This window comes from Aspergillus puulaauensis, chromosome 3 (assembly GCF_016861865.1).
Source record: "Aspergillus puulaauensis MK2 DNA, chromosome 3, nearly complete sequence".
NCBI lineage: Eukaryota > Fungi > Ascomycota > Eurotiomycetes > Eurotiales > Aspergillaceae > Aspergillus > Aspergillus puulaauensis.
In genome coordinates, this window is record NC_054859.1 from 1,783,351 (window position 1) to 1,809,634 (window position 26,284).

General features: G+C 51.7%; 11 protein-coding genes across 11 annotated transcripts; 9 read left to right on the forward strand and 2 right to left on the reverse strand.

Moving 5' to 3' along the window:
- Positions 1 to 27: 27 nt before the first annotated feature.
- Positions 28 to 1,447, forward strand: APUU_30711S (Gfo/Idh/MocA family protein; the record flags this gene model as incomplete). The annotated part of the gene is made up of 4 exons (XM_041701835.1): positions 28 to 214; positions 264 to 965; positions 1,032 to 1,122; positions 1,183 to 1,447. 4 exons carry the CDS (start codon positions 28 to 30, stop codon positions 1,445 to 1,447), a joined length of 1,245 nt encoding a protein of 414 aa, XP_041554680.1.
- A 194-nt stretch (positions 1,448 to 1,641) lies between these two features.
- On the reverse strand, positions 1,642 to 2,040 carry APUU_30712A (uncharacterized protein; the record flags this gene model as incomplete). The annotated part of the gene is made up of 1 exon (XM_041701836.1): positions 1,642 to 2,040. The coding sequence occupies one exon, from the start codon at positions 2,038 to 2,040 to the stop codon at positions 1,642 to 1,644; it is 399 nt and encodes a 132-aa protein (XP_041554681.1).
- Positions 2,041 to 3,055: 1,015 nt separating this feature from the next.
- APUU_30713A (putative PHD finger domain protein) lies at positions 3,056 to 5,193 on the reverse strand (the record flags this gene model as incomplete). Its single annotated transcript, XM_041701837.1, has 2 exons — positions 3,056 to 3,196; positions 3,250 to 5,193. 2 exons carry the CDS (start codon positions 5,191 to 5,193, stop codon positions 3,056 to 3,058), a joined length of 2,085 nt encoding a protein of 694 aa, XP_041554682.1.
- A 594-nt stretch (positions 5,194 to 5,787) lies between these two features.
- On the forward strand, positions 5,788 to 6,465 carry APUU_30714S (cupin domain-containing protein; the record flags this gene model as incomplete). The annotated part of the gene is made up of 1 exon (XM_041701838.1): positions 5,788 to 6,465. The coding sequence occupies one exon, from the start codon at positions 5,788 to 5,790 to the stop codon at positions 6,463 to 6,465; it is 678 nt and encodes a 225-aa protein (XP_041554683.1).
- Positions 6,466 to 7,089: 624 nt separating this feature from the next.
- APUU_30715S (uncharacterized protein) lies at positions 7,090 to 8,766 on the forward strand (the record flags this gene model as incomplete). Its single annotated transcript, XM_041701839.1, has 2 exons — positions 7,090 to 7,472; positions 7,527 to 8,766. The coding sequence occupies 2 exons, from the start codon at positions 7,090 to 7,092 to the stop codon at positions 8,764 to 8,766; spliced, it is 1,623 nt and encodes a 540-aa protein (XP_041554684.1).
- A 1,985-nt stretch (positions 8,767 to 10,751) lies between these two features.
- Positions 10,752 to 11,201, forward strand: APUU_30716S (uncharacterized protein; the record flags this gene model as incomplete). The annotated part of the gene is made up of 1 exon (XM_041701840.1): positions 10,752 to 11,201. One exon carries the CDS (start codon positions 10,752 to 10,754, stop codon positions 11,199 to 11,201), a length of 450 nt encoding a protein of 149 aa, XP_041554685.1.
- Positions 11,202 to 12,333: 1,132 nt separating this feature from the next.
- Positions 12,334 to 14,436, forward strand: pacC (putative C2H2 transcription factor PacC; the record flags this gene model as incomplete). The annotated part of the gene is made up of 3 exons (XM_041701842.1): positions 12,334 to 12,630; positions 12,715 to 13,000; positions 13,055 to 14,436. 3 exons carry the CDS (start codon positions 12,334 to 12,336, stop codon positions 14,434 to 14,436), a joined length of 1,965 nt encoding a protein of 654 aa, XP_041554686.1.
- A 1,460-nt stretch (positions 14,437 to 15,896) lies between these two features.
- FKH2 (putative forkhead transcription factor Fkh1/2) lies at positions 15,897 to 18,209 on the forward strand (the record flags this gene model as incomplete). The annotated part of the gene is made up of 3 exons (XM_041701843.1): positions 15,897 to 16,010; positions 16,143 to 18,076; positions 18,134 to 18,209. The coding sequence occupies 3 exons, from the start codon at positions 15,897 to 15,899 to the stop codon at positions 18,207 to 18,209; spliced, it is 2,124 nt and encodes a 707-aa protein (XP_041554687.1).
- Positions 18,210 to 18,783: 574 nt separating this feature from the next.
- On the forward strand, positions 18,784 to 19,602 carry APUU_30719S (putative transcription regulator PAB1642; the record flags this gene model as incomplete). Its single annotated transcript, XM_041701844.1, has 1 exon — positions 18,784 to 19,602. One exon carries the CDS (start codon positions 18,784 to 18,786, stop codon positions 19,600 to 19,602), a length of 819 nt encoding a protein of 272 aa, XP_041554688.1.
- Positions 19,603 to 20,074: 472 nt separating this feature from the next.
- On the forward strand, positions 20,075 to 21,183 carry APUU_30720S (uncharacterized protein; the record flags this gene model as incomplete). The annotated part of the gene is made up of 4 exons (XM_041701845.1): positions 20,075 to 20,240; positions 20,290 to 20,393; positions 20,454 to 20,478; positions 20,531 to 21,183. 4 exons carry the CDS (start codon positions 20,075 to 20,077, stop codon positions 21,181 to 21,183), a joined length of 948 nt encoding a protein of 315 aa, XP_041554689.1.
- Positions 21,184 to 22,871: 1,688 nt separating this feature from the next.
- On the forward strand, positions 22,872 to 26,118 carry APUU_30721S (putative C6 transcription factor (Mut3); the record flags this gene model as incomplete). The annotated part of the gene is made up of 4 exons (XM_041701846.1): positions 22,872 to 23,166; positions 23,228 to 24,026; positions 24,081 to 24,692; positions 24,741 to 26,118. The coding sequence occupies 4 exons, from the start codon at positions 22,872 to 22,874 to the stop codon at positions 26,116 to 26,118; spliced, it is 3,084 nt and encodes a 1,027-aa protein (XP_041554690.1).
- Positions 26,119 to 26,284: the final 166 nt, after the last annotated feature.

The following is a 26,284-nucleotide window of genomic DNA, read 5'->3' on the forward strand; positions in this document are numbered from 1 at the left end:
CCAAAGCTTTGCAGCTACAGCTTCAAAATGGCCCCTCCCAGCGTGTTAATGGTAGGCACCGGCGAATACACCACCGGCTATGTCGGTGGTACCGCCTCCGGATCAGACAAGAAAGTGGGTGTTGTTGGACTGAGTCTTTTTGATCTCCGCCGACGCGGAAAGGTAGCCGACCTCAGCATGGTAGGCGTCTCAGGACGCAAGTTCCCAGGAATCCGTACGTCCATCACACATTCTGATAGCGAGGCAAATACTAACTCGACAAGGCGACCACCTCCACAAAAACATCACCCAAGTCTACAACAACCTCGACACCTCCTTCACCTCCTTCCCCGCCGACAATGCCACCGACCCCGACGCCTACAAAGCCGCCATCGACGCTCTCCCCAAAGGTTCCGCAATCACAATCTTCACACCTGACCCAACCCACTTCCCCATCGCAATCTACGCCATCGAGCGCGGCATCCACGTCCTCGTCACCAAGCCCGCCGTCAAGACCCTCCCGGAACACATCGCGCTCGTCGAGGCCGCGCGCAAACACAACGTTTTCGTCTTCGTCGAGCACCATAAGCGCTTCGACCCCGCCTACTCCGATGCCCGCGCAAAGGCCAAAAACCTCGGCGACTTCAACTACTTCTACTCCTACATGAGCCAGCCCAAGTTTCAGCTCGAGACCTTCAAGGCCTGGGCCGGCAAGGAGAGTGATATCTCCTACTACCTTAACAGCCACCATGTTGATATCTGCGACTCCATGGTTGGCAGCGACTATACCCCCGTTCGCGTGACCGCGAGCGCCTCAACAGGAACAGCCGTCGAGCTCGGCTGTGTCCCTGAGACAGAGGACACAATCACCCTGCTTGTGGACTGGAAGCACAAGACCGAGCCCGGGAAGGTCGCAACGGGCGTGTATACCGCTTCATGGACAGCGCCGGAGAAGGCCGGTGTCCACTCAAATCAGTATTTCCACTGTACGGACTGTCCCTCCAGCACCATCCCCTTATATAACTTAAAAGATTACTGACGAGCTTCAATAGACATGGGTGCCAACGGCGAAGTCCGCATTAACCAAGCTAAGCGCGGCTACGACGTCACAGGCGACGACTCTGGACTCGCCTGGTTAAACCCGTACGTCTCTCCTCCCTCTTCTACCTGTGAATCAGCCCCAAGCTAATATTCCTCAACCAGATTCTACATGCGCTATGCCCCCGATGAAGAGGGTAACTTCGGTGGCCAAACGGGTTACGGGTACATAAGCTTCGAGAAGTTCATAGACGCAATCACGGCGCTAAACGAAGGCCGAGTGACGCTGGATCAGCTGGACGCGCGCCCACTACCGACGCTGAAGAATACGATTGCTACGACGGCGATTTTGCATGCGGGACGTGTGAGTTTGGATGAGAAGAGGCCTGTTGAGATTGGGGAGGTTGATGGGAAGTGGGCTGTTAAATAGGTTATAACTACCTTTTATATATACGAGGATTGAAAAGGTCCTGTACAAATACTCTATACTCAACTTGGAGAAAAGAAGTAAATATTTTTTGATTGAATGTAGCTATGAAAAGTTGAAGACCTATTTATAATAGTATGTCTCCGGGCTAGTAATAAGCAAGGAAACCTATATGAATAGGCCTTCTATCGCTATGTTCAAGAAAGAGGTTTGCAAAGGTCGTCCTCCCCCTGGACAACCACAGACCAGTGGTCAGGGTGGTCAACAACACCACCGGCAACGGTTTTGCCCTTGTACTCATCCCTGCATTCATTGGAAAGAACCCTGACGCTGTCGGCAATGTTTTTCTTTCCCATGGTGCGAGGCTCATCGGAGTCGGTACAGAAGCGGACGCTCATACCATCCTTGCAGAATAGGCCCTTGCACCCGTTCGGGTTAACTGTGATGGTAGGTGGTCCGTGTTCGATGAAGCTGATAGCCTCCGGGAACATTTTGATGTCGGCGTGCAGGGCTTTACCCCAGCAGTTGACGGTGTGTTGGCCGGAGACGGCAGTGGCCAGCATGACAATGGCAGAAATGGCGGTGTTGAGACGCATTCTGAAGGTCCGAAAGGCTGAGAGTGAGAAGGGTAGTCGAGATAGCTTGTATGACAGAAGGGGTGAGCCGAGTAAACAGGTTGGGGAGGTTGGTTGATGGGTACCTTATGATCGCTATTGAATAGCTTCAAGAGTTCCTTAATAGAAAGGAGATGATCGTTGACGAATAGAGATGGTGGATGCTAGCAGGGATTATCCCGGGTTCACAGCCTGTGGAAATACTCTGTAGTCAACTTAGAGAGAAGAAGTGCGTATATTCTCATTAAACATGGCTATGGAAGGCCTATTTATAATAGTACATCTCTGTGTTAGCAATGAGCGAGGAATCTATGGAATCCAAAGGTGAAGTACTTGTTTACGGTATAAACGGTGAATCGTCCTCCTTGCCACTTTGATATTGATGGAAGAGGTGAAGGGATAGTTCTTCACCTCCCATATCAATGTCAAAACGGCAAGGTCGACATTCACCATTTTTATAGTACACGAAGTCTTCACTACAGGGTCACACAAGGAAACCTCGCTTGATCCTAGCGTGAGAATAGAAAGGTATAAACAGGCCTTACATAGCTATGTTTAATGAGAATCCATGCACTCTTTCCATATTGACTTTGTAGAGTTTCCACGGAGTGGGATGCTGTCCCGGGCGGAGTCGTAGAAGACCCAGAGAGATATCGTCAATGCTAACAGGTCCGAGGAATAATATGTTGGGAGGATAGGATAACTCAGATGTATGTATTGGGTAAATGATGAGCATGAAATTCTAGGACCTGAACTGCTAACACCGGATGATATATGGAAAGTACTGGATGTAAAAGACTAAAGATCCCGAGAATAACACTGGTATGGTGATAATAGACAAACAAACTCCCAGCGCCAAACCATCCATCCGTCCTGCGCTCTGCCATGCCTCTTCGATCTAAAAAAACCTAGAACTCGCCAATTTCAAATTTCCCAGAAACAAAATTGCAATTTCGTAATTCTCGTATCGTGTCCCATTGATTTAGCGGCACTCTCATCACCGACGGGAGCTGTGTCTGGTGGCGCTCTGCGTGCCTTTGCTGAGTTTGACTCGACATTCAGGGCAGTACCACTTTGTTGTGCGACTGGGGACTTCGGAAAGACCGACGCAGTCGAGGTGGAACCATTCTCGGTCACACTGTTGATGGAAGTTAGCATTGAAATACAAGTATAGAATACAGAGGGACGTACGTCTTGGTTCTCACAGCAAATCATTGTCCCGAAACTGACGTCTCCACAGATACAATACCGCGGTTCGTTGACATCGATTTCTTCTAGCACGCCATCTTCATCAATGCGGATGTCTTGTCCCTGCTCCCGGGTCCCTATGCGCTTCCTGCCCGGTTTAGCCTTGCGGCGTCCATAGCTGACTGCGGCGCCGCCGTTCGGGCCGTTTGACACTGGCCCGGGGGCGGGTCGCTTGCGACGCCGAGGGGGCGCACTGACGCTGCCTGCGCGAGATCCCTCAGGAACTGGGGTCTTCCTGGCAGGTGTAGCACTCTTCCGGCGAAGCTCCCTTGCCACATTCAAAACAGGATCTGCCGCGGCCATGGAGCGGTGGCGCGAAGGAGGTCGAGAGTTTGATGGCGTCGAAGTGGCTCCCTTTGACCTAGTCACGGTGGATACCACGGCTGCTGCTGGAGTCTGTAATTCGGGCGAATCTACTTTGATGCTAGGCGCCTCATCTGTCGCAGGCGGAACAGGTGCACCTGTCGGTGAAGCTTCCTTATATATCTTCCGACGCTTTGCTAGACTTCGTGTAGGTCGACTCTCAACGTCCTCGGGTAGATCGTCGTGTTCCGGAACTATCGGGCTGCTGCTCGTGTCGAGTTTCCGCTTTTTCAATAATCGGCTTGGTTTGTCCGCCACTGCCAGAGACTCCTGCGGACGATCAGCACCGATGGAGATAAAACCTTGAGAGGTGGACCCGAGCTGACCTAGTCGCTTGGCTTCTTCTGCCTCCGCAGCGGCTAAGGCGGCTTGTTCCCTCGCCTGGTTTTCACGTTTGAGCTTTTTGGCTTCGTTCAGTTTCATGCCTCGATTGCTCAATTTCAGTTCAACCACGCCTTCGGAGTCCTTGGTTGCGTCGCTTCGACGGGTCAGGAGTCCAGGAATGAAATTGTTCATTATGTCGTCACAGTCCAGAAACTGGGTCCCATTGCGCTCGGCCTCTGCCTTAGCTGCCCGGTATGCCTCCCAGCCACGGCCGCGAATAGCAAGTTCACGATGAATCATCACCTCACTTGGTTGCCAAACCGCATTCTTTTTCATTTTCTTTCGCAGTTTAGTCATCTCCCACTCGGTCAGGCGCAGCCATGGTAAATCTTGGCTTCCCGGTCTTGCGTCTTCAGGAGGAGGCTTCAGCATCGCCAGAGCACTGCTAGTTGAAATGCCTGCAGACGCCCTCAGACCAGAAACTGACTCTCCTGAAGGCCTTGAGCGGCGCGATTGTTTATTTTTCTTGCTCTGGCCCGAGATTTGAGTGGGAGTAGACTTGAACTCAAGCTCATTGTCTGAATGCTCTGTACTGGCGAGTGGAGAGTCAGGATGTAATCCCGCAAGATGATCTTCTGCGACCAATGACCGACGAGACCTCGACTTCTGGCCACCTCTCCCACCATCCAAGCGCAGTGTAATTCGCGTCGTTGTGGGTGGTCCATCGTCACCCTTTTTACTCGTGCGCGGGCGTTTCGCGTTGGTAACAGGCTGAGGGGGGGGAGTGGGCTCGCGCGAAGGGGGCTTGGGCAATGCCTCGAGTTTCTGTCTAATAGAGTCTAGGCGGTTGAAATGGCGGTCGACGACTTCGTATAAACGACAAGCCTCGGCATAAGCTGATTCACGAGCATTGATTGCGCTATCGAGGTGGTCTGATATATCTCGGCGCAGAGAGCAAGGGTCCGGACGCGTGTCAGAAGGGAGATCGGGAAGCTGGCCATACTTCGTGGAAAGCTCATGAACATCCTGCGCGCTGTCCAGGTAACGCTTATCTAGGCCGCGGATGAGAGTAAGAGAACGGAGTAAATCAGCAGGGAGGTATTCAGTGTAATCAATAAAGTCAGTCACGGTGGCCTGAGCGTCAGGGTCAAACGGTCCATCCAGGATCACCCCTCCCGTATCATTGTTGAACTCCGCCATGCCAGCTAGTAAGTAAAGCAACAGGGGGTACGACGGCGGAGTGTGGCTGTTGATATAGGGAGAAGCAGGAGATGGAAGCGGAAGTAGTCAGGGCTCAATAGGCGACACCATGCGTGATGATGCAGCCATAAGGGTAATTAAGAGAGCCTCGGTGTAGGAGCATGAGCCAAGGTTGGGTGCGAACAGGAATGCGACAAACAAGTGAGGTGCCGACGTGTATGGATAGAGACGCAGGGACAAGGCGTGTAATGGGCGACGCGGAGTTCCGTTGACATCGGTTCAATGTTGTTCCGCCCCAGCAAAGCTGATCTGGCACGTGACTTTTGGAGCTGTCGATGACTAAGATTATCCCCGGCTTTATGGCCGACCCGATCACGTGCATGTATTTCCACCAGAGAAGTCACCATGAATCGGATGCCCATCCGAGTCTCTCTCGGCATTGGAGAGGGGTCCAAGCAGGTTTATATCATAAGCGATGGCCCACTCGAGGAATCTCATCAGTTTTCCGTCTGAGGAACACGGTGCCATCAAACCGCAGAGACATCAGGCCAAGGTCCATACAATAATATATTCACGCCTCAAGGCACTTACAAGATGGTCGTTGAAGTGAGACAATATCATTTGTTCCCCACAGATCTCATTCCCAACTCGCCCAGGCCTCTACTCCACTACAGAAATGTCCTAACCAAGAAGCCTGGTGCCTCACACTGCGACCCAGGTGAAGTATGGGACATGTTCACCAAGAACGAATGGAACGTGCAGTGGATATTCCGCTACAGCGACACCCAAGTATCTCACTACCATTCTAAAGCGCACGAGTGCATGGCCGTTCTTTCTGGAACAGCCACTATTCGATTTGGCGTTGCAGACACATCACCGGATATGGTGGAAAACACCTACGGCTCTGCGTGGGAGAAAGGGGGTGTTACGTTGGACGCTGAAGCTGGTGACGTGTTTATTATACCAGCAGGCGTGGCACACAAGACACACAAGACCAGGCCCGAGGCGGAATTTAAGCTCATGACACCGGGGTCGGGACATGGTATTGAGGCCGATGACCCGAAGAAAGCGTTATCGGAGATCAAACTGGACGGGTTTACAATGATGGGGGCTTATAACGGGGGCGAATGGGACTTCGTCGCGACTGGGGGGGACTTCGAAAGGGTGTGGTCGGTTCCGAAACCCAAATACGATCCTGTTTTTGGAGACAAGGAGAATGGGCTTTGCAGAAGATGGAATGGCAGCAATACACAGCCTAGGGCGAGTCTCTAAGCGTGCACCTCGAGATCCCACGAACTGCATTCTAAGACATAGCATGATGTTTTGAACGTTCCAGTGTATTTAGAGAATGGTGGGCTCTGTTATTCCATCCCTTTTTGGGGTGAAAATAAGACTCTAGAACATGCCGGCGTACAGTTGAGCTTATGTCGAGGCATATAAGTATTGTAAGATTGGTCCAAGATCCTCGAGCTTATTTCAAATTGTGTCCTGAGAATTCACAGATAGTGGAACTAAGCTTTTAAATATCTACTATGTCTAACCATGCAACCAGCGAGGAATACTGGTAATGCCCGCAATTTGCTCGCAATCAACAATATCTTCAACTCACTCAAACTGAAACTGCTTTTCTTCTCAATCCCACGCCCAGCTTGGCATCTCAGAATTCACCATGTCCCACAATGAGCTGTTTTGGTGGATTCACACGGGGCTGGAGGGTAGAGTGTTTGTTGTGTGACTTGTTCCCCGTTTGCAGTTCTCGACAGGGAAGAACATGCAAGACAGGACCCCATCTGCCGACCTCGACTGCTTTTCCCCTTCCTCTTCTTTTCATCTTCAACAACCTTCAATTCTTCCGAATTCGACGAAACAATTGACTCAGTCTGAACCGTTAGCATCATGGGTGCAACAGAGCGCCTGGAGCTCCTCTTTGCCCAGGACTCAGCTATACTTCAGATAAACACTCACCTCCGCCCTGCACCTCCTGCACTCCCAATTGCAGAGTCGACCACCGCTGATCATACAGTTCTCCCTCTTTCAGAAAGTTCTGGAAATCGATCTGACAAGCTCAGTGTTTCCGTAGAGGAAGCCAAGAGCATATCTCCAGTCCTCGATGCTGTGCATGGCCCTCACGATACTGCACCTAGCCCTCACGATGGAACTTTTTGCCCCATGACAGCCATCTCCAAGTTTCCATACCATCATATTAGAGGAGACCTCATGCAGCGTGTGGTAAGCAAGTTCTTTGACAAGGGCCAGTTTTGGGATAGGCCCTGGGACCTGTAGGTGCTTCCTGGCTTGTCCTAATTCTCGATAACATACACTAATGCACATAGATACTACATTCATACGCCCGCTCGTCTTGGTGGACGCCCGCTCGTTCTCGTTCCTGCGTCCCAGGTCCGGAAGTTCTTTCGAGACATCAACAACGCGCTCGAATGTACACTCTCACTTCCACCCGATGAAGAGAAGGGGCTTGTTCTCAGATTCAACCGTGACGGATTCCCGCAGCCTACCCTCCTAGGACACTCGGACAGCCGAGCCACTAAAGATCGTCTGGAATCGGATATCCCGTCAAACGGCAGCCTCAAAGTTCGACCAGGTGAGATGGACGAACAGTGGATAGCATTTGAAAAGATGATGGAGGCAGCTGTGTCTTCGGCCAAATCCAAATCCAAGTCCAAGGCTAAGAAGCAGCGCCTTCGCATCCAACGCGACTTGAACACACAGGATACCATCAGACGAGCACAGTGTTACCTTGGTCTGCGTGCAGACTCCACTGACCTGATCGACTGCAAATGGGACGAGGACTCTCTCCCCGACCCAGAGTCCCCGCGCCTGGTAGTAGACAAACCGGCTCCTTATCCATTCTGGAGAGAGCCCATCTTTATTAGTATTGACGTTGAGGTCAACGAGCGCTGTCACACTGAAGTCACAGAAATCGGTATTTCAACTCTTGACACTCGTGAACTCATAGGCCTTGCGCCGGGGCAACGAGGCGAAGAGTGGCAGTCCCATATCCAGTCTCGTCATCTCCGAGTAGAAGAATACGCACGCCACGTCAACCGGCTGTATGTCCGCGGGTGCCCAGATAATTTCGACTTCGGTACTAGCGAATGGGTTTCATCCGATGATATATCAACCACAGTCCAGAAGAGCTTCGCCCACCCTACCTTTTTTGACGGGCCGGACAAGAAGCCCCGTCCATTGGTGCTCGTCGGTCACAGTCTCGATGCCGATATCCAGTATCTCCAGCTTGCAAATGTAGAAATGGTTGAAGAGTCCAGCGGAACTTCCAAGTTCGCCGACCGTATCGACACTGCATCATCTTTTCAGCTTATTCGCGGTGAACTGGAACCACGATCTCTGGGCGCGGTCATTTATGAATTGGGAATGACTGGATGGAATTTGCACAATGCTGGTAATGATGCTCGTTATACGCTACAGGCACTGGTTGCCATGTTAGTGGCGCACAGAATTGATTCGCAGTCTACCTCGACGTCTCAAGAAGCCTGTAAAGAGGAGTTTGTTGTGCTGGCGCCTCATGCTACAGTAACGCTTGAGGAGCATTCCTGAGTTATCCGCATTGCATATTTCAAACTCCACGTGAATTTACATCTCTACCTTAGTCTCGTAGACTTGTCCACATGTTTACTAAGGGAGTGTACCTCGATATTAACCGAATGTGTCTTATTTAGCAAGGTTAAACACATTGCCATTCGAAACCTAATGGATTTGACAGCTGATTGATACTACGGATATTTCAAATATGTTTTCAACCAGGTATCCTTTGCCTCTTAACTTCAATCGCTGGCTAATATCAAATGTTTCAGACAGAGAGGCCATGTTTTATAACGTAGTTCGTACCTCCTTCCTTTGTACAAGAGCTTAGATGGTGTCTTCACAACGACGTACGCAAAATTGAGTTTATAACAAATGGCAGTAGAAAGCCAAGGAAGAACCACTTATGGATGTTTATGAGTGAGACCTTCTGAGGATGTGGGCCTGGTAAATAATCAAAGACATAGGTTGTGCTTTAGTAGGTGGTACTAGCTAGAACAAGATTGACGCGTACTTATACATTTGACGTATTTCTCACCTTCCGAAGAATGACACAAATCTCCGACGGATTTTGAGAACGATCATCAGACATGGCAGGAGAGACAGGAATCTTGAATGATAATGCAGACAGGACATCATCTCCGACATGGTACTCCTAGCGTGTCTCGGTGGCTAGACTAGGCTTTTTCAAGACATTATCTCGATCAAATTTCAGCCATTCATGCTCTCTAATTTGATTGCACACTGAGTGCAATGGAAACCTCAGCTGGCGTGATTGCCGAAATTTCGACTCCCCCCAAGTGTTACGTTTTGAAGGCCGGAAACAGCGTTTTCAGCCTGAGTCCAACCAAGCCCAACTGAAAATATTTAAGTGGCTGTTTATGTTTATTTACTGGCGTCGGAAGTTTTGGTAATCAAGATTTGGGATCCAACAAAGTCCCTAAGGATTGTATGCAATGGACGAAAACACATGTATACTAAAAGACGGGAGTGGATGAGATGAGAATTGGATAACATGCTTATGCCGACGGCCAATACCCCCGAAAAAAGAAGGTCATGCAGGGTTAAATCTGCTATCGAGAGTGTGTTGGTTCATGGACAATCTTGTTGCAATTGACACGCATCTGGTTTAGTGACCTTGAGTTATGTATGAATGCTATGAATGCTATGCCTACAGCTATATATTTTGTTATACCATACTAGTACTTAGACGATGGAAGACCCTGCGCTCCAGGCCGTGAAAACGTGGGAATGCATATCGGGAACGTATTCTCGATTATAGTATGGGCTTTGATTGTTATGGTATCTACTGAGTTGACTGCATGAGGAAAGGGAGGATTCGCCAATAGCTCGACATCTCATACGCCAAGCCCCATGGAATGTCTGTCTTTGATCGAAATGCTGGCCGGATTTCTTGCATTGCATTGCAAGTGTTCTAGAATGATTCATGCGCTACGCTGGGTCAAGACCAAAATTTATCCCTACAATTCATATGACCTCCGGGCCAGACAGTGAAGCCATGTAGACTTGGCGGTTCACTTGGCGCGCCCGCATGCTATCGGTTGGCAGGGCGAAGGCCCAGGCAGGTATCATTCCTCCGTCCTGCCAAGCAACATTCCATGGCAGATGCACCAAATACGTAATAGCTCCGCTGCCCAGGAGATCCAGGGAGGAGAGCCTTCGCCGATATGAGAACGGGGATCGGGGGAGGGGAGGGGAGGATGACCCAATGTCTGGATTCTGGAACGACTCAGCGAACATGTTCTAATCATTTATGATATCACGCTCATGGCCTGACAACTTCCTGGTAACCCCGGGACAATCTCGGGAGAATGATTTGGCAGCCGGTTGTCGCCTAGCATACCAGGTTACCAGCATACCCTGGGGTAGGGCCGCCTGAGGACTGCAGTGCAACATGTTGCGCAATCACTTGACGCGCTTGCTCTGACGCTCAGAAAACGGGCAATTTTAATCGTGGACGTGCTGTGCCGGCAAAAAAGATGTATCCTGCTGGCTTGGTGAGGATACACACGTACCAACTAGAGCACCCACCCAGCATTTTGAGTTCGGCGAAACAACAAAGCCACAGCAAGCAGGGCCAGACAGAACAGGCAGCATTATTCGGGGGAATGGAAATGGCCAAGCGAGGTTGCCATGGTGGTCTGACTAAGTCGACCCTCCACCTCGCCGAGGCTTCCAAGACTCTTGTCCAAGAATTTCTTCCAAGACTGCCCACGGAGCGGGATTGTCGAGCCAAGGCCATGACTGTGGTTAACTCCAGCATGTGGAGAAGGAGGCAACACTGCGTGTTCTGGCTATCCCAATCAAACCAATTGAAAGGGGCAGCATATTTTCCAAGACCAGAAAACCTGGAGAATTTGCAGGAATTAGGCGAGAAGGCCTGGGGATTTGGGAGCTTGACTAATATTAATAATGAGCACGTTCTTTGATCTCAAGGGGTCTGAACTCTGGTCCGTTGGAGTACCAGGCCCTGTAATCTGACCGTATTATTTCCACGACTCGGAGTTTCACACATCTGCTTGGGACCAAAGGGCTCCGCGGGCCCCATTCATGGTTCTGAAGACCCCAATTTGCTTCTTCGTGTTGAAACGCAGGATTGACCCAAGTCAGTGTCAGACGCGAGTCAGATAGATAAATAATAAGGCCAGACAGCCAACACCGCAAGAGTCAGCCCATTTGTTACAATGCTTAAAATAGAATCGGGTACGGTGTATACATAGGTGCTGTACGAAAGAAAGTGCCTGTTCTCAGCCGGAGCTGCCGGCGCATGCAGTGTGGAAGCGCTGTGGCGTTTTTTTACTGAAATGAACAATCACGTGGCTAGACTAGTGGTTTGTATTGCTTGGCGAAATAGAGCGAGTTGACTCAAACTCATTGGTTCATCCTATCATAGCCGCAATAATATTATTGCAGACGCAACATGGTACTAAGAAAGCAGTTTCCAATTCACATCATGGATCCCGTTCATCTGGACAACCACTGATGGGAGCGAAAATTACCAGTCAGATACGCCATAGTACCACACAGTACCGCTACTCGGCGCTACCACGCCACTGCCCCGCACGCTTGGCCCGGGCCCGACGAGGAGTGGCTCTGGGCTTCTGCAAAGGCCCAAAAAGCCAAGCAAAAGTCCGGCTGGATGACCCCAAGAAGTCCGCCCGGCTGTGTTTCTAGGCAAAGGCTCGGCTTTTTCAGTCCGCACTGCCCAAGCCTTTCCCCCCCCCCCCCCTTTCCCAAGACTTTCCTAACTTTCCTCCCTTCCCCTATTTCTTGTCATTCTGTCTTATACTTGGCCTTTTCCCACATTTCTCCCACCCCCCCTTTCTCTTCTCATCACTAGCCGTTTTGCTGTCCTGTTACTTATTTGTTTAGACACGCGTCTCTGGTACAACTGACCGACCGTGTCTGATCGATCACACACGAACTTGCTTCCTGGCCATCATCAAATCGGCCTCTGTCTGAGCTGTGATTCGTTTTCGCGACAAAAACGCCCTGGTTTCGATTCAGAGTGCTGAATCCCCTTCCGCTCAACACCAAGAAACGACAAGAAATCTCTTGGCAATGTCGGACCAAGACACAGCAGCCTCGACCGTGGCCGCTCCTGTGGTTGCGCCGACGCCGCAAGAACAACCAATTCAGCAGCCTGCTGCACAGGTATCGTCGGTCGCTTCTCCATCTGTGACCGCGACGGCAGCTGCTGCCACTGCCGCCGTGACCAGCCCTCAAGTTAATGGCAATGCCGCCTCTCCTGTTGCCGGTGCCTCATCATCGGCCTCTTCTGCATCTCGTCCAGCTGAGGAACTCACCTGCATGTGGCAAGGCTGTTCGGAGAAGCTCCCGACCGCAGAGACTTTATATGTAAGTCAGAGTTTACCCTGTCCCTACGGTCGCGTTCGCCTGCATTGATTGAAACGGAAACAGCTAACCTCGCTTTTGTCGTAGGAACACGTTTGCGAACGCCATGTTGGCCGAAAGAGCACAAACAACCTCAACTTGACTTGCCAATGGGGTAGCTGTCGGACTACCACCGTGAAACGTGACCATATCACCTCGCACATTCGAGTCCACGTTCCTCTGAAGCCACACAAGTGTGATTTCTGTGGCAAGGCATTCAAGCGCCCTCAGGATTTGAAGAAACACGTTAAAACGCATGCCGACGACTCGGTTCTGGTGCGGTCACCAGAGCCTGGCTCGCGCAACCCTGATATCATGTTTGGAGCAGCCAAGGGTATGTTCCTTTTTCTCATCTATATTACGCTTTACAGACTAATTGAATCACCAGGCTATGCTCCTCACTACTTTGAGCCCACGATGAACCCTGTTCCCAGCCAGGGATACGCCCATGCGCCTCCTCAGTATTACCAGGCTCACCACCCTCCTCAGCCATCGAACCCATCTTACGGTAACGTCTACTACGCTCTGAACACTGGGCCTGAACCCGGTCACGGTTCATATGAGTCCAAGAAGCGTGGATATGATGCGCTCAACGAATTCTTCGGCGACCTTAAGCGTCGGCAGTTTGACCCCAACTCATACGCTGCTGTGGGCCAGCGCCTGCTCAGCCTACAGAACCTGTCTCTGCCCGTATTGACAACCGCACCTTTGCCCGAATACCAGCCAATGCCCGCTCCAGTGGCTGCTGGTGGTTCATACGGTGGTGGCGGTCACCCCGCTCCTCCATACCACCTTCCGCCAATGAGCAATGTCCGCACCAAGAGCGATTTGATCAACATCGACCAATTCCTGCAACAAATGCAAGACACGATTTATGAGAACGATGACAACGTTGCGGCGGCTGGTGTCGCACAGCCTGGTGCGCATTATGTTCACGGTGGGATGGCTTACCGTGCAACCCACTCGCCGCCTACTCAACTTCCTTCCGCCCATGCGACAGCCACGGCTGGCGCCCCTGTCATTGCAAACACATCCGCACACTCTCCTTCTGCTAGCACGCCTGCACTGACGCCTCCCTCGAGTGCGCAGTCGTACACCTCGGGCCGATCTCCGATCTCCCTCCCATCTGCTCACCGTGTTTCACCACCTCATGAGAGCGGCTCCGGCATGTACCCTCGTCTTCCCTCGGCAACTGAGGGCATGACTGCTGGTTATCCGGCCTCGTCAGGTGCTGCGCCGCCTTCCACTCTCGGCGGCATTTTCGACAATGACGAGCGTCGTCGGTACACTGGAGGTACCCTGCAACGAGCGCGCCCTGCTTCTCGGGCCGCTTCGGAGATGGATCTATCCAGCGATGACAAAGAGTCTGGAGAGCGAACTCCCAAGCAAATTTCGTCCAGTCTGATTGACCCCGCTCTCCACTCGGGATCGCCAAGTGATGATGATGTAACGAGGACCGCCAAGGCTGCAACAGAGGTGGCCGATCGGTCGGACGTCCAGTCAGAGTGGGTTGAGAAGGCCAGACTCATTGAGTACCTGCGCAACTACATTGCCAACCGCCTGGAGCGGGGCGAGTTCAACGAGGAGCTGGAGAATGGCAATATTTCACGGTCACCAGAGTCGAGGGCGGATGAGGACATGGAGGGAGTAGAACTTGGCTCCCTTCCTCGCTCACCGGGCCCCGTTCCAATGAAGAGCGACGGGGATAATGTGCTGTACCCAACGCTGCGGGGATTGGACGAGGACGGAGATTCCAAAATGCCTAGCTAAGCAGGTTGAAAGTTTACTTTGTTTCATACTTGGATCTATGTTTTGATGTTAATAGCCCACTCGTTCTGTTTCCTATGTGTTGTCGGCGTTAGAGGGTTCCATTAGGCTGAGTTCTATCGGAGTTACTACTTAGTTGCGATTGTAATTATTGAAATTTCTGCCTTCTACCAATGGGTCTTCCATTGATGTGCCTATTATTATTATATCCTCTCCGCCCGATTGTGAAATCGAATCTCATCTTCATTAAATCCACTATCACTTGTCTACTCCGTACAGTTTTGTTTTGGGAATAAAGCGACTTTCTGCAACCAGCTGCACAAAGTAAGTAGTACTACTAGTACCGCCAGTGGGTGGTGAACCCAAGGCGAGCGAGAGCTGTTTTGACTGAGAACTTCCCAGACCGTTTTCGACCATGTTTATTTGGCTAGTCCAGTGGGCCGTGGATTAATGCTACGGTGCCCTTGAAGAAAAGGGTCGAGAAAGTGGGTGTAGAAGCATTCCACAGCTCTTCCAGCGATCCCGATCTTGGTCGCAGGGATCGCAGCCGGGAATGACGCAAACAGAAGGTCAAGACAGGATCGATCCATGGACAAGCAGTGGGCAAGATGCGCTTATTTATTTGCATCTCCTCGTGTTCTTGAGAGTTACTTGCAGAGAACCAGAGAAAGGTCGAGTCTGGAGTGGTCGAGTGTTGTCGCTGCCTGCATCCGGAAAAACATCATCAAGTTTTGGAGCAGCGTGCCATCAAAGCGTTTCCTTCTCGCTTGTCGCTCCACTAACAGCCTGGGTGGTTTTGTTTAAGGCTATAATAAAGACGATAAGACAGGGCAAAAGTCAGAGTGCAGGACGATAGCCCATGTGCCGATCAGTGTCAACTGCAGAGGGAACTTGTGAAGTCAACTCCACAGGAAGCGGTCACCGTTAGAAACAGAAACAACGTCACTTTCTTTCTTTCGCCTCCAGTTTCGCCTGCTTTATTATTCACCCGCCTTTAACTTCTTTGGGCAGCACGTTTCCTGCATCGACTTCGGAGTACTTATCTGTTTATCTGATCGCTCTTCTCTGTTCTTTTCTCCTCCTGCGTCCGTCCTACAGTTCTGCACCCCACCCAAACAACCGAACTCCCCGCGGTGGCTGGTTTTCCCATTCCTCAGCCACCAATTCGCGTCGCCTTGCGCGGTGGCAAACCCTGCTGAATCCTTGGTTCTGCCGTCCAGTTCGTCCATCTCGGCCTCTTTAGGTCATCATTTGTTGTCGCCATCACTCGTCGTCCGGTCTGGATTTTCGTTCGCTGACTGCGCGGCCCTCCAGTCTGACTATCCACCGCTAAACCCGGATAAACGCGCACCACTCGCCTTCGAAATAATTTGTTCTTCTACATCTACACTCACCCTGGTTGATAAACAATAACCGACTCCAGCGAAACAGGCGAACGCACATTCGAGAAACCAAGTTGGATTATGCCTCTATCTAACCGCCGTCGCGCGCGGCGCAAGGAAATTCAACTCCAAGAAACCTCGGACGCAGAGGCTCCGGATTCATCGCCCACGCGACCCTCAAACAAAAAGCGCAAGGTGCGTATACGACCCCAGAGATCTGCACGCATGCATTTTTCGGCCCTCTTCCCGACTCGCAACTTTTTTTTTAATTCTTTTATTCGGTTTTTTTTTTTATTTGAATGATTGCTAACTAGACGCGTGCGCTAGGTTGACCACCGGACATCGCCTCAACTCTCGAGGGTCAAGGCCGAGTCCGGGGACGAAGCGGATGGCTCTTCCCCCGAACGTGAATTATCCGAGAACCAGGACCTCGTCGACCTAGTCATTTCTTATCTCCAAGTCGCCCGCGAAGAGCTTCGCGTTCTTCGAGACCACTCGAACGCGAAAACCGAGAGCAAGCAGAGCATCCGCGCATACGCCAAGATCGCCGGCAGAAACTGGACGTACTACGTGAAATCCCTTCATGTCAACATTGGCCGCGAGCCGGACCGCGAACAAAAGCTGGATGAGCAATCGAGTCCTGTCACAATCGCTGCGCGAGCGCTTCCGGAAGTCCACGTAGATCTGGGCCCCAGCAAGTTCGTGTCGCGCCTTCACGCGGAGATTTTCTATGATGGCGAGGAGACTGCGTCCTGGCATATCCGCGTCAATGGCCGGAATGGCGTCCGTTTGAACCAGGCGATCCTTAAGCGCGGCACCGATGCCGTTCTTTCATGTGGCGACATTATCGAAATTGCAAACACGTCGATGATGTTTGTTACGCCCGGCGACAAGGCGAATATTCACCCTAGCTTCATCGACCGCGCGCAACGGATGGCCAACGGGGAAGAGGACCCGGTGACTTATGACGCTCCTCAGCATGCGCACCCGCAGCAAACGCCTACTGCTCAGAAGACTCAAGATGTCATCCCGAATTCAACAGGTCCCTCGCTCGCTCCCGCTCCACAGTTCCTCAAACGTCAAGTCACACCGCCGCCCCGGTCGCCCGACACCATCGGTGCGCGAACCGCCAAACAATCGCCGCTGTATAACCGAGGTATGATGATGGAGAGCACCGAAGAGATCGATTACAGCAAGGACGCTGCCAAGGATTTGAAACCGCCTTATAGCTATGCGACGCTCATTGCACAGGCGATCTTCTCGAGCGAGGAGGAGAAGTTGACCCTCAACAACATCTACAACTGGATAATGGAGAAGTACGCCTTCTATCGACACTCGCAAAGCGGCTGGCAAAATTCGATCCGACACAATCTGTCGTTGAACAAAGCATTCCAAAAGGTTCCCCGTCGGACAGACGAGCCAGGAAAGGGTATGAAGTGGCAGATTGCACCGGAGTATCGTGAGGAATACTGGAAGAAGCAACTCCGCAAAGGGGGCGCCCAATCGTCAGCACCATCATCGCCAGCGACCAAAGACCCTGCCGCAACGCGAGGCGCGCCAACGAGTGGTATGGAATCCGTGTTCTCCGCTGGCAAGAAGTCGCCGCCCGTTTCTTCACCTAGCTTCAGCTCATTCCCCGTGGCGCCGGTTGAAGCTTACACGCCAGAACGGGGCTCGCGAGCTGGACGAAACGGTGCAATAGAGCCGCCTTCGCTTCGGCCACCGAATCGAAGGGACTACGATGCGACGTCTCCGTTACCCAATCGGTCCGCTACGAAACAAAATGCAACTGGTCTTAGCCGGGCCTATGGGCTATCAGATAACGCAACCCGATCTCCCCCTGTGCTCTCATCTTCATATTATGACGATGCCCCGTCATCGATGATTACACCTGCACCGCAACGCCACCAGCCCCGACTTCCGCCTCCGAGCACTGCACAGGTTCCATCCAAATTCATGCCAATGAGCTCGCCCGCGCAGTTCTGGAAGTTCGCGGACATTGGGAGCACACCTGCCCGCCCAGTTGCCGATATGAGCCCGTTAAAAGGGGACCCCGGAGATGCGCTTCCCAGTAGTAGTCCACCTCCGCCGAACCTGGTCAGCCCTAGCAAGCCGGGGACGTCCAATGGAGTCGGGTCAGGTCGCCCGCTCTCAGCGCGGCGGGAAGACGGGCCAGGTTCCAATGGTGTGGACGAGCGCGGAGGACACGCGGATGAGGAAGACGGGGATGAAGACGACAACGCAGGATTCGATCTAGCACGGTATGTTCACTTAATCTCGTTGATTCCGCCGAATCTTTAACTAACTTGCGATTGCAGGGGCTTCCAACCGATTGGATCGTATCACCGCCAGATAGGTAGCACAGCAGCGCGGACAAGTGCGGCGACTACATGACCAACTCCCTGGGTCTGATAGCTGCTTCTGCTGTTGACTTGGATTAAAGACTGCTTTTGTACGATTTGATTTTGCATGTGTGTTTTTGTGTGTTTTTGTTGATTTTATTCTCTCTTTTTTTCTGCTCTTTTCTCTCACACTAGGATCTACTACTTGATTCTGTATGTCTGACTACGATCAACCTTGCAATGATGGGACGAAGCATTTTCCGGTTTGGTTTGGGGGTTTGGGGTTCGAGGGTCGGCGCAGTTGCTTGCTTGTTTGCTTTCTATATAGTTTATACTCAGCAGTAGCTTAAGTTGCTAGCTTAGCATGGCCTCACTGAAGTTGATTTTACTTACCATCCCTTATTGTTCTGCAGTTGGTGTGGATCTATCTGTATATCCGTAGATTCCGTACTAGATTTCCACTTTGCCGGAGTAGCTAACATAGCTAACTACCCCACACCCCGCCAAACCACTTCACATTTTCACCCTCACCTCAACGACGGCATAACCAATCTACCAAACCTCATCAGCAACTAAACCATCTTCAAGCGCCAGCAGAAGCAGAAGCAAAGGCAGAAGCACCAACAATGCAAAACCTAACAACCCACCTCCCAACAACAACCCCCAACTCCCTGCACCGCGCAACAACACACCCCTTCTTGCGCCGCGCAGGGTCCGGCCAGATCCCAAAACCTCTACTCAGCCAGTGGCTCTCGCAAGACCGACTATACGCACAGTCATACGTCCGGTTTATCGGGCTTTTACTCGCGAAGGTGCACCTACCCACTACGCCATCACCCGCGAACACCAAGACGAACCCAAACGGGAAAGGGAAAGGGAATGGGAATGGGAATGACAAAACCATCCAAGAAAAAATCCTCGACATCCTAATCTCCGCACTAACGAACATCCGGACCGAACTGGCATTCTTCGAAGACGTGGCTAGGGAATATGAACTCGATTTGAAAACGCCCTTGGCTGAGTTAGAGGGGTACGAGGGGAAGTTCTCGGCTGGGCCGATTACGCAGGGGTATATTGATATGTTTGTTTCTGCGGGGAGCTCGGGGACGAGTTTGCTGGAGGGGCTGGTTGTGTTATGGGCGACGGAGGTTTGTTATTTGCGTGCTTGGAGGGGGGCTGCGGTTTACTTGAATCAGGGCGGGCCCGGGCCAGCTGGTGGTGGGGGTGATGATATGGATGGGGGAGCGTTGAGGAAGAGGTTTATACCTAATTGGGCGAGTGAGGAGTTTGGGGTGTTTGTGCAGGAGATTGGGGATGTAGTTGATGAGTTGGGGGCGTTGGAGTTGCAGGGTGGGAAGGACGGGGAGGATGCGTTGGCAAGGTGTGAGAGGTGGTGGAGGCAGGTTGTTTGGTTAGAAGAGAGGTTTTGGCCTGATGTTGAGTAGACTTTCTCTCTTTTCCCTCTATTTTGTGGATTGTATGTGGTAAAAGTTTGGGTAGGCTGTAGAATGTATATGTTCACATTGATTGGAGTTGAGTTCGGAACACAGCCTAAATTCAAAAAGCAGCTTGACGAATTAGTTAGATTAGTTGACTACTAAGTTAGCTACGATAATGACATAATGCAACAAACTCTAGGAGAAGGCTACTCAATAAACGGACCTCGCGTCATTTGACGATGAAGATGTCCTCGGAGCTAGATCTGGACTGCGACGCCAGGTACCCGAGTCGGCTATATGGAGTCGCAAGCAGATAACCAATAGCTAAGCCGAACCCTCGGAGTTGGAGGGAGTAAACTTCACTGAAGCCCGAATTCTGCAAGTTAGAAACGAAATAATAGGACTGGTCCCCGCATCCTTAAAAAGTGTACAGTCATAAGTTTATTTTCAGTCACCCCGGAGGATACGCAGATACACCATGGCCGGAATACCGCCGACACACTCTACACCTCCGCCCGCTCCCACTCCCAATATACCCCTCGCAAGACCGACGCCAAAGCCGAAAACACAAATACAATATCCGTTATGGTTTGGTGGTTCGGCGTCATGTATGGCCGTGGCGATTTCGCATCCGCTTGATCTTAGTATGGCTTTGCCCGGTTCCGTAATTAAGTCCTCTCTGACACAGTCTAGTCAAGGTACGATTGCAGATGGAAGCTGCAGAGCGCAAGGGCGGGACTCTTGGGACAGCAATCCGCATTATTCGGCATGAGGGGGCGCGTGGGTTGTATGCTGGTGTAAGTCTTGCATTCGCATACAAGTAGTTATCGTCACCCCATACTAAACAAACCTCATAGTTCTCCGCGGGGTTTATGCGCCAGTGTATGTCAGACCCCATCGGAAGAAGCAAAGATAGATGCTAACAAGAAAACAGTAACATACGGCACAATCCGGCTCGCCAGCTACGAAAAGCTCAAAGAGCGCCTTTCCTCACCAACTCCCACAGCTCTAACCCTCTCCGCCGCAGTATCCGGCTTCATAGGTGCAATCCCCGGCAATGCAAGCGACATTGCCAACATCCGGATGCAAAACGACGCCTCGCTACCACCTGCCCAGCGGCGAAACTACAGACACATCCTGCACGCGTGGAGCGTGATGTACAAGACCGAAGGGCCGCTGTTCTTCACGCAGGGTATGCTGCCGAATTGTATACGTTGCGGGCTTATGACAGCATGCCAGCTCGCCTCGTATGATTACTTCAAGAACCTGTTTGGGCGGGTGAGTGGGTTGCAGGCAGAGACCAGCAGTGTTGTGCATCTGGGGAGTTCGGTGATGGCGGCGTTTGTAGCGACGAGTGTTTGCAGTCCGATTGACGTGGTCAAGACGCAGCTTATGGGGCTGGGGTCTGGGAAGAGGTCGGTTGTTAGGGTTGTTGGGGAGATGACAAGGGCCGAGGGGGTGAGGTGGGTGTTTAGAGGGTGGGTGCCGAGTTTTGTGCGTCTGGGGCCGCAGACTGTCGCGACATTGGTGTTGTTGGAGCAGCATAAGAAGGTTTATCGGGGGTTGTTGGGTATGCAAGATATATAGCGGGATACAAATCCCATGGGCTTGCCATGGGTATACCTACTGAGGTAGACAGTCGCTCCTTCCTAGTTCATCTTTGGCTCCTTCCTCGGAGAATAGCCCTCGGAGATATAGTGTCGGACATCCCGGCGATACTAGGTTCTGCACTGTCGGATATATTTCCAGCTATTGCGTTATTCAAACTAAGCAACAACCATTCTCTCTCTTGCGACCCAGTAAGTCATGGGATGCCCGTCATCATGACAAGCACGATGCATTTGGAGCTTGAGTAAGCGAGGGTTGATCTATCACATTTAGTCAATGGCCGGAGTATCCATATGAGAGACTGCTATACTTCCACAAAACGCATAGACCCCGCTCTGATCGAGATGAGCCAATGTTTATAACAAGCATACCTTGCCTACCTTCACTCCTCTAGGGAATAATATACTACGCCGACCTCGCTCAGGATGCCTGGGAGCAAACCCCGGCTTCAGTCACCGGAACGTGGAGAGACCCCGCATACAGACGGAGACTTCTCTCGACCGATACTGGCCTGAACACGAGAAGCAAACAGGCCGGCAAATGGCAGCAAATAACTCCATCCTGAGCTGCAGGGATCGTGCAGAAGTCGGCCAGTTGAACCATGACATCATCACATGATCTGATAAGGTGAAACTTGGCCAGGAACAGCCCTGCTCACGGAATTTTCCCTGGACTGTTGTCGACGAGCCTGCGAGCCTATGAATCAGAGTTTCATCGTTTCATGCACGGTTTGACCAACAGGCGGCTAGAGCCAGGCTGTCACTGGAGCTGATCGAGGCCTAGAGGCCGAAACCGGGTCGTCAAGAGGACTAAGCCTTTTAGTGCGTCCACTGGAGCCATCGGATTGACCGAGGCGGCCAGACGGAGCCATGTGAGACTGAAAACCGATCAAGATTAGAATCGAGAGTATGGTAGTCGAGATGAGGTGTGGTGGTGATCGGGGAGTCTATAGGAGGAGACGGCGGCTGAGAGATGGCCCGCAAGTGGGACAGCAGAAGCACCAGAAGACCAGAAGAAACAAGTGGATTCCGGTTCCAGTTCCAGTTTCTCGGTTCAAGTGAAGTTTTTGAGAACATTAATCAGTAATACTGCCCAGTGAATCATAGTTAAATATAATGCCGGATTATCTCATCAATATTACTCTCTTTCTTTTCCATCATCTCCAATGCTTCCCCACTGCCTCAGTCTGTCCCAAGTCCCAGTCTTCCCTGGTCGCGACCGTTCAGTTGCATCGAATCTGCTCTTACTTCTGTCGCCGATCCGAAACGCCCTGTCGCCGATCGCATCGGATTCCCTTTTCTTCGTAACTCCGTGCTGAGTGATCTTGACTCACTACTCCATCAAAGTGACAACCCTCCTGCGTCAGACAAAGCTTCTTACCACATGTTGTCCCCGTCACAGTCTTACAATTAGCGACCTACTTTTTGAAACGTTAGAAAGAGAGAAGTTGCGAATTTCCTCTTTCGGCTTTGGTCCATCTCTGCCCATTGTGCCTTCGATGACTCGGTAAGAGCCCGTTTCCACTCCTCGTGGAGGTGCGATAGCGCTGCGCGACTTTTTTGTCCTCCCCCTATTACTTCAAACTCTCTCTCGCCTTTCCACTTTCACACCGTCACACCTTTCTCTCGGCCAGCATTGTTGTATGTCGCCGTCCGAGTAAAGCCCCCATGTCGAGTGCATCTGCGTCTTTCCTCCCCGCGGAGAATGCGGGCGAGGATGATCCCACACCAGACTCCGCTTCCTATCTCCCCGACGAGTTCGACTTCTCTGGCACGCCGTCGAACAATTTTGGCCAGGACTTTTCAGCCGACGACCATGCTGCGCCCGACGCCAAGCAGATGAAGACCCCGCTTCCCATGCAAAAGAGGCGTCGGGTAACCCGTGCTTGCGATGAGTGTCGGCGCAAGAAAATCAAATGCGATGGGAAGCAGCCTTGCACCCATTGTACTGTCTATAGTTATGGTGAGTATTTCACTCCCATTCAAGCTAGGTGAATACGACTAATCTTTGTCCGCACTTTCAGAATGCACCTACGATCAACCCTCCAATCGCCGCCGCAACCCCGCACCACAATACGTCGAAGCCCTGGAAAATCGTTTGCACAAAGCAGAAGCTCTCCTCCGCGTTGTTGTCCCTGATCTGAATCTCGACGATCCGCAATTCGATGTCCATGCGACGGAGCAGCTCCTGTCAGCGATTAGACGAGAAAAGCTCCAAGAGCAACCAGCGCAGCCACAGCCACAACCACCACCTGCGCAGCAGTCTGACACGAATGGCTCCGCGGACGCTACCGGCCCGGACGAAGCAGGGGGCGACGAGTCTTTATTAGAATCAATGGTCGACAAATCTGGGTGTCTCGATCTCGATGACCAGGGTCATTGGGATTACCACGGCCATACATCTGGTATAATCTTCCTCCGCCGCCTGCGGAAACAGCTTGGAGTTCCCCAGCCAGGCAATGGCGACCTCCATCTGCGCACACGGCCCGCCCTGCAGCATTTTCTCGAGAGCCCCAAGTCCACGTCTGAATCACCACAAGAGGCATCCTTGCCCCCGACGCACGATTTGCCGCCCCGGGACGTTGCACGACGTTTGTGTCACAATGCCCTTGACGATGGCTGTGCGCTGATTCGGTTCGTGCACGAGCCATCCTTTTATGCCATGTTCGATCGAATTTACGACACACCTCCGGAGCAATTTACGAACGAAGAAAATTCATTCTTGCCGCTGCTTTATATCGCCATGTCCGTCGGCTGCTTGTTTTCCGATGATGGGGCTGGAACCCTCGATGTCTCGGGATATGAAAGTGCGATCGGTCAAGGGTATGTATAGCTATCTTGATTATTATGACCCATTTTTAGCTAATTAAGAAACAGATTTAAATACTTCAAAGCAGGACGACAGCTGCTTGAGATTACTGATTGCCGTGATCTCTCATCTCTGCAAGCGATCTGTTTCATGGTTCTCTTCCTGCAGTCATCTGCGAAGCTGAGCACTTGCTATTCGTATGTCGGAATTGCTTTGCGCTCCTCTCTCCGACTTGGTCTGCATCGCTCGGTGACTACGAATTTCAATCCCGTCGAGCGGGAATTGCGCCGTCGCATTTTCTGGGTTATCCGGAAAATGGATGTCTATGTGAGCACCCTGCTGGGTCTCCCGCAGATGTTGAGCGATGACGACATCGACCAAGAATATCCCCTTCCGATCGACGGCGAGTTTATCACTGAGAACGGGATTTTGCCGACGCCAGAAGGTCGGATACATGCCATGGTTGGGGCTAACGCGCACACTCGACTGTCGATTATTGTTCTCAAGATCGTCAAATACATTTACCCTCTTAAGACTGCCCAGCATCGGTCCAAGTCAGATCAGCGCTATGTCGTGAGCCACTCTAAAATTCGGGAGATTGAGCGCGATCTTCAAACTTGGATGGAAGAACTTCCTGCGGCGCTACGGCCGGGCACGGAAGTTGCTCCGCAGATAGAAAGGTAAGATCCACCCGCTCGCGACAAGTTATGATGTACTGACTGGGTTAGAATCCGTCAACTTTTACGTATCAGCTATGCCCATGCACAGATGGTTATGTACCGACCATTCCTTCACTATGTTTCCAGTGGCTCACAAGCCCGAGGTGTGGACCGACGATCGTACGCCTGTGCCGCTGCATGTGTCAGCGTTTCCCGAAATATTGTTCATATCACCACTGGGATGCATAAAAAGGGACTCCTCAATGGGTCTTTCTGGTTTACCATGTACACCACATACTTTGCCATTCTGTCACTTCTTTTCTTTGTACTCGAAAACCCCGACTCACCGACGGCAAAGGATGGGGTCCTCAAGGACGCCATGGAAGGTAAAAACACACTCGCTGGCCTAGCAAAGAAGAGTCTTGCAGCCGATCGCTGCTCGCAGAGTCTCATCAGTCTCTTCAAGAATCTTCCTGAGATGCTTAAAAACCGACAGAGCTCGAAGACACAAGTCAATTTGAAGAGGCCAGCGCCCTCAAATCAACCTGCGCCAGACGTGGGACCTCCGCAGCGAGCGAGCACGTTCCCGAACCAACTTCTCACGCGCCCAACCAAACCGGACGTTAGCCAGACACCCAAGAGCTTAGATGATAACCAGCCTCCTCGATCGCCAGCGCGGAAATCACGCGCTAACCGCCGATCATGGGCCCAGCCTACTGAACATCCCGCAAGTGTCGCTACAACACCATCGGAGACTACGCCACCTTCGGCTAGTACACCGTCGATGATACCTCAGACGTTGCCGATACGGGATACCACCACGGGACAATTCAATCAACAATTCCCGAACAACGCCGCTGCTTTCCCCGATCTCATGAACATCATGTTCCCGTCGGATGACCCATTCGCTTATCCGAAACAACCCATGTCGACGTTGGAGGATGGTCACTTCCGAATGGACGGAACGGGCACTACAGCGCCCTTCTCATCCGCAATGTCGACCATGATAGATCAAAACATCGGCGCGCCGAATGTCAGCAGAGGCCTTGACCCCCTTGGCGGCCTCCCTCTGTTCCAGGGTGGGCAACCCCAGTCCAGCATGGGCGCCGCACTCTCAGGCCGGCTATCAAATTCTCGGATGCAGTCACCAGTTTCGCACGGATCCACAACGGGCGAGGCCGTGAACAGCCCAGATCTCGTGTCGATCCCGAACCAGAACTTCGTCTGGCAGGGGTACGGATCCGGTATCGACCAGCCGCAGAACTTTGTCCCCGATGCGACAATGCAGCAGATGCCCACCGGGAACGAGCAGGGTTTTGGCATGGGAACCGACGATAACGCTTTTAATGTTGGTCTTGATCTTCCCTTGGATGATATATTTGGCAACCCCGATATCAAGAACGGGTTCCCTAGTGATGATTGGACTCAATGGATGAACATTGGGTAGATGGGTGAATTGTCAACTTAATACATGTCACGACTACGAAAAGAAAAAAGACCATTTTTATATAATGAATGACGTGTATGCATTAATGATATCAGGCGGCGTTGTGGGAATTATACCAAAATAAAACTATACCTATCTATATTACATCTATCTTTATTCTGCATAA